The 12,999-nt window shown below is 44.4% G+C and overlaps 1 protein-coding gene across 1 annotated transcript in view; it reads left to right on the plus strand.

Moving 5' to 3' along the window:
• WWC2 (WW and C2 domain containing 2) overlaps nt 1-12,999 on the plus strand; it is a 148,914-nt gene that overhangs the window by 96,178 nt on the left and 39,737 nt on the right. Inside the window, exons 5-8 of the mRNA XM_069573191.1 lie at nt 2,682-2,761; nt 6,168-6,297; nt 9,270-9,416; nt 10,570-10,643. Of these exons, the coding sequence (XP_069429292.1) occupies nt 2,682-2,761; nt 6,168-6,297; nt 9,270-9,416; nt 10,570-10,643 (431 nt within the window). The remainder of the gene's footprint in view (nt 1-2,681; nt 2,762-6,167; nt 6,298-9,269; nt 9,417-10,569; nt 10,644-12,999) is intronic.

The raw sequence follows: 12,999 nt of genomic DNA on the forward strand, positions 1-12,999 counted from the left end.
ATCTTTTGGATTTCTGCTGCTGCTGCTATTGTTCTTTTTAAGTGAAAATGCTGGTCTTCTTTGGTAGAAAACTGTTTGAGAGTGCTGTCAAAAGTAGAATCGCACGTGGACTGAACTGAGATTGTTGATGGCTCCTGATGTGGTCAGAGTCTGATGCTAAAACTGCAGTGTCTTCGCTGGACAGTGTGTGTGAGCTTGTTGCTCTGTGTGAATGTTAAAGCACCTTCAAGATCCTCCTCTCCCAGGCCAGCCCTCCTGCCCTGGCCAGGGAAATCCTCTCCTCCTTGGGGTCCAGGAGCATCATTTGTACCTCTCTGTGTAGTTAGGAATTGGGCCCTGCAACACAATTGTTTTAGTTTACTTTTATTGAAGTATAGTTGATTTGCAATGCTGTTCATCCCTCTGATACAGCAAAGTGATTTGGTTACACACACACAGACATTTATGTTCTTCTAACACAATTATTTCTGTTTCCTTTTCCCTAACACAATAGAAGTGCATTAGGGCTCAAACTGTTAAGCCTTCTGGTAAACCCAGCAGGTAAATTATGCAGCATCTACTGTATCCAAAATATTGGGCCTCACAGTCTAGAATCGTGAGTGTCATACTGCCCTCGTCCTCATCGTCTGAGTCCTCAGAGTGGCTCTTCTCCCTCTTGACATTTTTCCCTTCTGGTCCACAGTGCTCTCTGTTTCCCTGGCTTCTCTTGCCTCTGCCTCACCATGTCCTGTATCTCCTCCGCTCATGGATCTCTGAGCGCTGCAGACACCCGAGTTCTGTTTTTGAACTTTTGTCCCTTCTGCGCACACGCTCTCTCTAGATGATCTCACTTATGCGCATGCATGTAAAAACCACATCCTTATGTCAGTGACCCTCCCTTCTATATCTCTAGTCTGGACAGTTGCAATTGCTTCCGAAGTGCCGCGGGTATCAGAAAAATAATTGTCTTACCAGAAACCCTTGATCTTCCCCCCGGACAAATCCGGTCCCCCTCCCCATGAGAGCATCTTCATGTTTTGGAAGTGACCTCTGACGTGTGGCTTAGCTGGTAAAGAATCCACCTGCAATGCAGGAGACCCCCGTTCAATTCCTGTGTCGGGAAGATCTGCTGGAGATGGGATAGGCTACTCACTTCAGTATTCTTGGGCTTCCCTGGTGGCTCAGCTGGTAAAGAATCCGCCTGCAGTGTGGGAGAGCTGGGTTCAATCCCTGGGTCGGGAAGATCCCCTGGAGAAGGGAAAGGCTACCCAGGCTAGTAATCTGGCTTGGAGAATTCCATGGATTGTGTAGTCATGGGGTCTCAAAGAGTTGGATGCAACTGAGCTACTTTCCCTTTCCCTTTTGGCACATCTTCTCCCTCACCGCCCACCCTGGGGCCATCACCCCTCGCTGTGGGTCCCACCTCTGAAGCGTCCCCTGTAGCACGCCCGCCCACCTTGCAGATAGGACAGCCCCTTTGGGCCATTGTAGTCACCGCAGTGGCCTTCTGCAGCCATGGAGCAGCTCCTGCTCTACAATCCCACTGTGATTCTCATCGTTCTTGGGAGGAAATTTAGAGATCCTCAGCGTGGCTTCAGGTGCTGTATCAGCGGGCCTCCTTTTCCCATCCCACCTCCTGCCCCACACAGCACCTCTGTAACCCAGCAGTGGCAACATCTCTAAATCCCAGACGCCTGCTGAGGTTGCCCTGGCCCCACGCAGCTTAGGGTGTGTGCACAAGCTCCACCCAGCAGGGACCCTTCTATCAGTGAGGCCTATGGGCCTTCTGGCCAGGGAAGTCCCTCTGTCCCCATTTTATATCGTAAAGTATCCTGTGCTTTTCTTTTCAATCACCAATGGCAATTGGTAAGGTTTATTTCAATGGATGATTATTTGCTCACTGTCAGGCTCCCTCGTTGTTCTATTATACCCATAAAGGCAAAGATCAGATCTGTTGTGTTCACACTTTCAGACCCAGGGTCTGACACACTGTGGGGATTCAACACATATTTATGGAATGAGTAAACAGAAAATAAAAGTGCAAAACACATGGAATTACTATACAACAGAACGTGCTTAAAACTTCAGGCTGCAACTTACTATATGGAAATAAGCTTCTGACACCCATGAGAAGACCTTTAGTTTGTGACTGAACCAGGCTTGTACCATATCTCTGACCTGGAGGTTTTAGTATTCTTATTTCCAAAGATAATGGGGAAAAAATAATTGTTACCCGTTCGACAACAAATTATGTATTAACCCCGTGGTGTTCACCTGGTGTCACTCTGCAAGTTTGGGGGTGCAGCCGAAGTGATTCCGCTTACTCTGCCATGGGGGACAGCCAGGAAACCAGTACACAGACAATTCCAGCTCTCGGAAAATACTGCAAACTGAACAAAACAGAGGAATGGCCTTCGTGGGGTGGCCAGAGAAGTGCCGCCTGGCACTGCCAGTCATGATGCCCAGCTCAGAGCAACTCTGCTACACAAGATAAGGAGAGCAACTTTGAGTAATAATACACATCACCACTAATCTAAACTTATTAATCTCTTTCCATGGAATTTATATCCAGGGGAAACGAGTCGAGTAAACGTTAAACCAGTGGCTGTATTTATGTGTTTAATAGTTTACTAATAGGTTACCTTTTAAAACTGTGTTGCTAATTATTTACAAACATTCATATTTACATTTTCTCACAAAAGGTCAAAAAGCTGAAGCGAGAACTCTCACAGATGAAGCAGGAATTGCTCTATAAAGAACAAGGCTTCGCTACTCTGAAACAGTGAGTATGAATATAATGAAATTAACTCTCAAATAATCCAAGACCGCTGAGCCAGTCCAAAGAAAGCAGAAGGGCAGACGACATAAGAGTTTCCTCAAAGAGTAGTCAAGTAGGAGGCGCAAAGCTTGGCACCAAAAAAAAAAAAAACCCAAGAAAACAATCAACCACAGAACAATAAAAAAACACTCGGGAAAATCTACTATACACTTTGAAAAGGTCTGAAGTTTACCTAATGGGTGGAAGACCCAAGGAAACCAAAGGGAGAGACTCAGCTTCATCTCGCAGGCCCCCAGCCGGCCTTAGGTAGAGACGGAGCGGGGAGATGGGGCCCAGGACAGGCTGGGGTGACCAGGTTCTCTGTGGAGCCCGACCCAGGGGGCCTGTCTGCCTCTGATGCCTCCCGCCCTCACGGAGCCAGTCAGGGGTGTCTGCGGAGGGGCCGAGTGCATGTCCAGGCCCCCGAGTTCCCTCTGCCCTTTCCTGCTTTGTGCTGAAGTCCGCTGGACCCGGCCCCAGGCTGAGCCAGGTCAAAGGAGAATGCGGATGATGGAGGGCAGGTTGGAGGACTGGGGCTCCCTGCCCTGTTCCCAGACCCTGATGTGCACCCAGGCGTCCAGCTCCCGCAGCGCCCACCCCAGGGTCTCCGAGGCAGGGACGCGGTGGCGGTTCACGCAGCCCACGGCCTCGGGGAGGGCTGAAGCCATCATCCCTTGAAAGGCATCCGGCGGCCCTTCCAGACCCCTTCTCTCCCACGGCCCCGTGTGGGGCCCCAGCAGTGAGGCGGGATTCACTGGGGCTTCCCGAGGGGCCCCTCTCCAGGTAGGTTTACGCCCTTCCTCCGTCTGCCTCCGCAGCATCCGAGGCAGCAAGGTGTCACCCCCTTAAAGATTCCCACGTGTTCACTGGCCGGGCCGTCTGAGCAGATCGTTCTGTGTGTTTGGCTGAAGAGCTGTATTTCAGGACTCCCATCGCTCCGCTCCGTTACCAGCCAGGAGACTTTCATCTCAGACACTTGGCATTCCGGCTCAGTCTTTGGTGTTGACGCTCACCTCATGTGATCATGACCATGAGATTCTTTCAGATGCTCCCACCCTGGTGGTTCTCCAGCCTGACTGCATATTAGAATAATCTGAGGCGCTCTTTAAAAAAAAATACACGTGTCTGGTCTCCATCCCAAGACCCCCACGTGGTTCTCAGGTCCAGCTCTGTTCAGAGAACCTCTGCGGAGGTTGCAGCGCACCCGCAAAACCTGGGCAGACCTGGCTTCCCCTAAATGTGTTGTTTAGTCAGTTGTCCATCAACATACAGAAGGGTGTCAGGGTAGGAACACCAGGAAGCATTTAGCCACAAGTTACATACTTTTAAGACACATGAAATTATAACTCATGTCACCACCAGGATTAAAGGTTAGCCAAACTTACTGTTTTTGTTATATCAATGTAACAATGATATATTGTTTCAAAGCAGTTTGCTTGCAAGCAATTTTTATAGGAATCCAAGGCATGTTTAAGAATCTGTCAATAACATTCCACAAGAAAACAATAGCCATTTGTTGTAGAAACCCAGGCTTTCTCTTGCAGCGATTCTAATCTGAGGAAGCAAGAGCAGAGAGATACCATATCTAACGTTAGACGCCCCTCGTGCATCTGAACTATAGACAGAGTAAAGCTGTTTTCGTTCAAATGATTACCACCATACTACCAGAACACTGAATAATAATTTATTATACCCAGAGACCATATTTTTCAAGAAACCAACGTTCCTGATACTAAAGGGAATCTTACTTGGGGTTATGACCGAAAATATACTTCAGGGATAAATTTAAGCAGAATCCCGCTGTAGGATTTTGCAACTTCACACTCACAGTAAAATGGAATAATTTTGTGGAGTGTGGACCGGTTTAAGCCCCGGTTGTCAGTCCACCTGGTGCCATCATTTATGCTGGATGAATGAATGTAGTTTTATTCTCCGTGTCATTCATTTAAGACTGTGGTCCCAAGTTGGACTTTGGCCCTCAGCAGTAGTGTAGCTTGTGTGTAGATGGACACCAGCAAGACAGGCGTATTTCCACTTTGGCCCGTCCAGTGGCACTGGTTGTATGTACTTTATTATAGAATTGATTTATGATGAGATTTATTTTATTTTATTAGGTTCTTTCAGACTTTAATTACTTGTTCAGCACCATAAAATATTTTCTAAAATGCTACTTGTAAAAATAAGTTATCTACAAACTGCCCTCATTTGAGTAAACTTTAGAAGAGTGAATAAGATAATATGACGTTAGTTAATTTTTTTTCAAACTATACCCTTCACGTTGAAATAAATACAAATTAGTAAATGTTTTAAACCAAATTAGCTCAGAGACAATTTTCTGGGATTTAATAGGTGCTGTATCTCTGGAGAGTCTGGGAATTAGACAAGGACATGCCCGAGATCGTTGTGTCATAGCGCTGTTGGCTGGTGGGGCAAGGGGGTGGCTATGTGTTTCTGAAGTAAAGCCCAGGTTTTTCCTGATGAGTCCCAAGCTACATAGGTGATAATGAAGAACTTTAGCCTTTTTTTCTTTTTAAGAATAAGTCATTTGGTTGGGCCCTGTGACCCCTTCAGTTACCTGAAATCCTCTGACGTAGGGTGACCCTGTGAACTATGTGGACGTTCAGTCAGCAAGTACTGCTTACCAAGTACTAGTCAACAAGCTCACTGGGAGCTCTTGATTCAACACTAATGGACAAATGAACACATCTGCCCTTGCGTCTTGTTCCTAGATTTGAACTCATTCAGCAAGACAGGCAATGTTATCTTGACTCATAACTGTCATGAAAACAGAATACTTTTCATATATTTAAAAAGAAACAGGGGACTAACCAAACAATCCAAGCACTATAGGATACTCACTAGTATAAGCGAAAATCACCACCCTTTGTTAACGGTCACCAGACTCTTCCCTGTGCTAGGTTTTTGCACAGACATCGCGGCACGTAAAATTAGATGGCAGTGATGAATCCCAAGGTTCCTGGGCTCGCTCAGTTTACTGGCATTTCTGTCTTCCTGCTAAATCAGTTCCCCGGGCCCCGAACCTTTGCCAGGATCAGCGTGTGATGAGGTTTGGGTTCAGCCAGCAGTGGGACCACCCAACCAGACCGTAAACAAGAAGCCTGAACAATAAAGAAAGAAAGAAAGAAGCCTGACACTGATGGCAGTGGGCTGGGTATGAGGTCGAGGGTGGCAGGGGTCTCAGCTCGAAGCGGTCAGGAGAGAAAGGAGGAGAAACCACCACCCTGAAGCTGCTGTGTGTGAGTCCAAGCAGTAAACATCAGCTAACCACGACATCCCCACACCCAATTCCCGCGGTCTGTTTAGCCTGTACTCTGACATTCTTTGATTTTTTCCCCCTCTCTTTTAACAGAATTGATAAAAAAATGTCTGGAGGCCAGAGTGGCTATGAACTCAGTGAAGCCAAAGCCATCCTAACGGAACTGAAATCTATCAGAAAGGCTATTAGCTCAGGAGAAAAAGAAAAACAAGATCTGATGCAGGTATGTGATAGAACATTTTTGTGGGTCAAGCCAAACTACTACCTTCTTGGGCCTCAGAAGTCGTCCTTGAGCAGAAAGTTCTCCAACAGAGTCTGGATGGCCCCTTTCCACCAGGACCCCATCCCCCCCACCCCCGCCTGCACCCCATTCGTACGGAATTTTGTCTCATTGGAGATGGTTACAGGTACTGAGCCAGCCGCTGCCTTGGAGGAGGACAGATGAGCTCTAAGGCTCCAATATGCTTATTTGAAGGCTGGCTTTGGGTGACCTTTGAGGCAGGGCCTGGTGGATCCTGGAGCCTGTGTATGGAGATTGCCATCTTGGTGCGCCCTGCAACTCACTGCAAACTTCAGGTGGAGCCCTGATAGGCAGGGTTATCTAAACCAGTGATCCTTAGCCCAGGATACAGAAAGGGCATGTCGCCTGCCATCAGTAACTAGATAATAGGCCTTGAGAAGTGGGGGAGGGCAAGGAGCTTAGAAAAGTTACTCCCCACCCCAGGAGATTCTCAAGTGCTAGCTGGGCGTGGCACGGAGAGACGCTGAGCCAGCGGCGGGGCGGGTGGGGGGAGGAACCTGTGAAGTCACCTGGGAGACAGCCCTATGGCACTAGACGCCCTGGTCATACCTGTACACGCCTCACCTTACGGACCTGAGCGCCACTGGTCCAGCCCCACGTGTAGATAAAACAGCCGTTGCAGGAGCAGTGTTCTGCATCTATATATAGCACATATAGTCAAGTGTTTTTTTTAAGAGGTATCTCTTCCTCCTCCTCCCCTCCTTCTATCCCATAATTATCACAAGCACTGAGAATTCTTTGTAATAGTTCAGATATTTGGAATTCTTCACCTGGCTGGGTGAGGATTTAGTCTGTGTCTTTCAAAAAATGTTTCAGCCCACGGTGAACAGCGCCTCTGCATTTAAATAAAATATTCAGCTACTTAATGTCCGTTTCCAAAATTCTGGTTGAATACAAGTGAATATTCTTGAACCCATATAATTTTGCATTGGGGGATTTTTAAAATAGCTTTCAAGAAGCAATTAAATATAAAAGACAACGGTAATAATAGCAAATACTTAAAATACTGACTTCGGGCCAGACGGTCTTCTGCCTGCTTTGCATAGAAATACTTCCATTTAATTCTCACGGCAGCCCTAAAGATAGCCTCTGTTATTATCCTCAACTTACAGATACGAAAACCACTGTACCGCGAAGTTAAGTTACTGAAAGTCACACATCGGATAAGTGGCAGGACCGAGGTTCAAACCCAGGCAGCCTTGCTTCAGAATAGATGGTTCTAATATGCACATAACGAATACAGAACTTTACTTGGATTCGCTTTTTGTTGTTCTACAGCAAGCCTGCTGATTAAATCAGTCATCCCTGAAAAAAAGTTAATGGTTCGTGTACAGATTACATTGGACCCTCATAATTTACCAATTTTAGGTCCTATTTGATTCTTCCTGTAAACTTTGAATTTATACATAGGCCAGATTAAGTTTAAAAATTAGATAACTTTTAAATTACTAAAATATGTAAAGTAAGTAATAGATCTAGAAATCAACAACAGAGCTGAAAAGGACTTTAGATATCTTCTGTGACTTTCAAACCTCTTTGGATATGACCCACAGTAGGAAATATATTTTTCATCAAAACACAGTAACACAAATTTCTTCACCTGTAGATATACACACACACGCCAAATTTCACAGAAATATGCTTGCTCTTGATACTAGTAGTATACTTTGATTTTATTTCCTAGTCTCCTCTATTTCATTTTAAAACATACTAGTCATGACCTACTAAATTAATTGAATTCGTGGTCATCCCAGATAGGTTTGAAAAATATACATCTTTTCACTGTTCACAAGAAAAATGTAGAAGAGACTTGTCCAAAGTCTTTAAAAGGATTCATTGTTCTTTTTGTAATGTATTATCCCATGTGACCATTTACATTTTATCCCTCATACATTTTGTATAAAAATATATATTTTGTATAAAAATGCCTTTGAAAGAAAATAGAGGTTAGGTGAAAAACAAGTATCAGATCTCTGATAGTCCTAATTTCTTATCATGAGGATTTTATACATCAGGAATAAATCCTGGCTCTTCTTAAAGCTGATAATAATGAGCTTCTTAGGTTTTGGTTAGTGTTTTGCAAGGGGGGGGTTGTTGGTAGAAGTTTAGATTTTTCATTTTTAATGCTATCACTGGCTCACATCTTCCCTCTAAAATAAACTCCCTATATTAAACCTGGATGCTGACAGCAGCCATGTTCAATTGTAATTATGCACTTTCCCAAAACAAACATCATTGCAGGTACTGATCGACTGCAGCTTCTGGGCCTCAGTCTCCTAATCTCTGACGTCTACGTGAGCTAAATAATCTCTTGGATCCTATCCAGATATCAAATGGCATGACTGTAGACATCAGTAGGAAGTTTGCCTACTTTATCTAAAGTGAGATTGCATTATAGGTATCCCATGTCTCCAGAATTTCTACTGCATAAAATGGGTAGCCCTCATTAAAATAGACTTTTTAACAAATTTTTCAAAAAGAGAAATGCATTTGTATGTATAACGAGTCACTTTGCTGTACAGCAGTAATTACCCCAACATTATAATTCAACTGTACTTCAATTAAAAATTAATTCAAAAATTTTTTAAAATAAGAAATGCATCTATTCAATATAAAGATACCATGATTCACAGGGTGAAGAATTCCCAGGCTGTCTTGAGAAAGAGAAGATAACCTGTTTTAATATGATCTCACATATTTTCAGAGTCTGCATGTATGTGCAAAAACTGTCTTATACCCTTATTTTTGTCAGTCATTTAAAGTGATAAACACCCACTAAGATAAAGGAATTATTTCCACTGAGATTAGCTCTTTCGACGTAATTTTTCCCTGGTGGGGAAGTTTCACCCCCTTCAGTGCTCGGCTCTACGAAGTGCTTTGTGTTTCCTGAACAGAGCCTTGCTAAGCTGCAGGGGCGGTTTCACATGGACCAGAGCATCGGCACATCTGAGCCAGACCTGAGATCCAGTCCTGTGAACTCGCATCTCTCCCTCTCCAGACAGACCCTGGACGCGGGCTCACAAACCAGCATCTCTGGGGACGTAAGTTATCCGTGTGAAAGGGCCCTGATTATGGCGTTGCTGGCAGATGCGAGGGGGCCAGAAAGGGGCTGCGAGTTCCAGCTGTGTGCATGCAGCATTTCGTACTCATAAGACTGGATTTACAAACCTTAGCCTTATCTTTTCTGCCTAAGTGCCAAGCATATCAAATGGCAACCCACTCCAGTATTCTTGCCTGGAGAATCCCAGGGACTGCGGAACCTGGTGGGCTACTGTCTATGGGGTCGCAGAGTCGGACACGACTGAAGCGACTTAGCAGCAGTAGCAGCAGCAGCCAAGCATATCAGAATCTGTCCAGATAAATAGCTTGGTTCAAACTTTCTCATACTGTATTTATTCAGAGGCTCTATTGAAAGATAAGAGACACGTGAGAATTTAAGTTTTTCCTCTTAAGTTTAGAGCCTTGGAAATTAAGGTCCTTCCAAATACACATTAAGGCTAATGAAAAACATAAATACATGCCTTTAAAAATGAAACCAAAGAACTTGTTTTTACACATCTGAAGTTGATTATATTAAAATGTTTGATTGGTGGTTTATAACTGGCACTTGAAAATATTTAATGTGGTCTGAATATTATTACCAGTTTATAGTCTACCTTTTGGGACACCATTAGCAGATATTTACTTTTCAATAAGCTCCCAGTTATTATTGTGTTCTTTGAATTCTGTGCTATGAAAGTAGAGCAGATAGAGATCAACAGTAGGGCTTACCTGTTTGAAAAATTAAGTTTTGAAGTAATTTATGTTTATGCGTTTGGAAGTTAAATGATGGAAATTTTGGCTCACAGAGACAAGGAAATTAGTTCCAGTTCATAAATTTTATTGACCTGTACGCCCTTCATAAACTTTTAGACACCAGAAGCATTTACCTGATTTTTTTTTAAATCCTGATTATAATGTGTAGAGAAAAGGATGTTAAAGTCTTTGAAAAAAATTCAACAAGCTTGAATTAAAAAGAAATGTTTTGTCCCCACTGAGACGCGAAAGTAAGTGCCTTTGCAAACTGGTGTTCCCAATTTCAAAACTATCTTCTTTAGCTTTTCAATTACTCGTACTTCCTAGAAACAAAAGCAGTTTTACTTCATTCATTAGCAGAGTTAATTGACTTTTTCCCCTTTTGTTTTTTTTAACTAGATCGGAGTGAGAAGTAGATCAAATTTAGCTGAAAAGGTCAGGCTGAGCCTCCAGTATGAAGAAGCGAAAAGAAGGTAAGAGCAGGGCACTGTGTGGCAGTCAGGGGTCAGTGGGCTCCCCGGCGTTTTCCAGAGTTCGTCTTTATTCCTGTGGTGACATCTGCTGGGCACTCGCCAAGCGTGTTTTACTGAGATCACCCTTCAGATCTTGGAATATAAATGTTGTGGGGTCTCCCCCACCCCACCCAAAGCCAAAGAACAAGGAGAATTCGTGAGAAGGGCAGGAATGGAACTGTCCCCTTCTTTCTGGAAGGAAGAAGCTTTAAGGCTGTACGGTACCTACTCACAATTTAAAGTGAGGAAGTTGGTTCCCCAGACAGTGCTGCAGAGACTCGGGTGCTGGGCTTGGTAGCAGCTCGGAGTTGAAGGTAAACAGCTTCCAGCACCTTCCTCGGTGTCAGAGGGAAGCCCCCCACTGGTGTCCTGGGGGATGTCTGGGTGTCGCTCAGTTTTGGGGTGGTCCCTCCTTTATTCTCTCCACTCTTCTTCAGCACAGCCTCACTGCCTTTCTCTCACCTGTGCCTCCAGAGAGTGTCTGGGAGACTCCTCTGTCCTCAAGTTGGTGACAGACTGAGCAGGTTTTCATAACGTAGGAACTGTGCTTGTTCTGAGAGAGAGGGTCACACCAAAACCCTTCATAATTTTGCTTTTAAGAGTGTGCGGGTTCTACTGTTCCATTGTCTAGGAAGGCACTGGGGGCACAGGCCCGTGTTATCAGAAGCATGAGCTGCTCAGTTGAGAAAGTATGTGGTTTCCCACTGCAAGGCAGCCCAGTAGGTGGATATTGAAGTCCATCTGTTAATGCTGGTGATGATGAGAATTTAAAAGTCATTGGCTAGGGACTTCTTTGGCAGTCCAGTAGTTAAGACTTCGTCTTCCAATGCAGGGGGTGGGAAGCTGGGAATCCCATCGACCTCGTAGCCGAAAAAAAAAAACAAACCCAAAGCATAAAACAGAAGCAGTATTGTAACAGATTCAATAAAGGTTTTTAAAACATTCCACATCAAAAATAAATAAATAAATCTTAAAAATTTTTTTTAAAATAGTCATTGGCCAGATTTCTTAGAGGTTGTCTGGCTTTAACAATGCCATTATTTGATCTGCCTCAATCCAATATTTACCTCTGCGTAGCCTCTGTTACTAATATTACTTGGCTCTTTGATTTACTGAAAGAACCGTAAGCTTTGTTCCACAAATTATTAACCACCGTGAGCTTGAGCAAGTCACTTCGCCTCTCTGAGCAGAATTATACCCGGCTAATTTTAATGCCTGTAAAGTTTCCCAGGTGGACTGTAAATTTCTTGAGGGTAGGAAAAGCGTCATGCACCGCGTTGTCTGCTTCTAACGTCCGGCACTAGCGGTTCCCCTCGACCGGGACTGAGGGCTCCTTTGTGCTGTTGCGGCCTGGGGACCTGGGAGCCTGTTCGGGTCGCTCCAGCTATGAGCACACCAGCCCCCGAGCCGCCAGAACTCCTTGGCTCTGACATAAACAAAGCCAGGATCAGTGTCTGGCTTTCCGAAGGAGAATGGCCGTAACTCAGAATTAATCTTGGGAAGGCGAGCCTCATCCGCCTTCGTCCTTGGGGTTTGACTCGACTTCCCTTGGGCCAGCTTGAGCTTCTGCTGGACGCTGGCTCCATCTGGAGCTTAAACAGCACTTGTCTTCTAGGTGTTCCAAGAAAGCATCACAGTTTCTTGCTCAGATTTAGCGCACTCTTTCCAAATCAAATTCAAGACCTACCTAATGCCCAATCCCACAAGCAACAGGTGCTGTTCTTTCTTTCACTACATCATTGCTCACGGTTCAGTTGTTTAATTCAGTCCCATCAAGACTTAAGATGTTGGTTCTTTCCCATTCGGTTACATTGCTCTTTGTTACCATTTGAGGTTTTGCTTTAGTTACTAGTGATTCTGAGGAGATGGTACGTCTCGGGGGTTTCTGCATGTGTTGAAAGTGCTTTTTCTTCCTTAATTCTGAATAAGTAAAGAATTTTGTGTTTACTTGTGTTTGGGTTGTGTTTCTCGGAAACCTGTTTTCTCCTGCAGCCTTTGTTTTACATGCTTAATGAAGCCAATAATATCATGCTTATTTAGCATTTTGATGATTAATTTTCCAGTACGTTGAGACAGTTGTTTACAGTTTTGTGGTTAAAGCTGAAGAATAGCTGATGTTACATCTATCATAAGTGCAGACGACAGGTGAAAATCACAAGTACATTATACACACAGCATAGTTTAAGGTGGCAACTTTCTTTTTAACTCAAACAGGAAACTCAAGGCACCAGAATGTGGAGCTGCCTCCCTCTTGGTCCTGATAACATTTTTCAGTCAACTTTTTCTTCTCCTCTACAACTTCCTCCATCTAAAAGGA

Source organism: Ovis canadensis, chromosome 26 (genome assembly GCF_042477335.2).
Source record: "Ovis canadensis isolate MfBH-ARS-UI-01 breed Bighorn chromosome 26, ARS-UI_OviCan_v2, whole genome shotgun sequence".
In the NCBI taxonomy this organism is placed as follows: domain Eukaryota; kingdom Metazoa; phylum Chordata; class Mammalia; order Artiodactyla; family Bovidae; genus Ovis; species Ovis canadensis.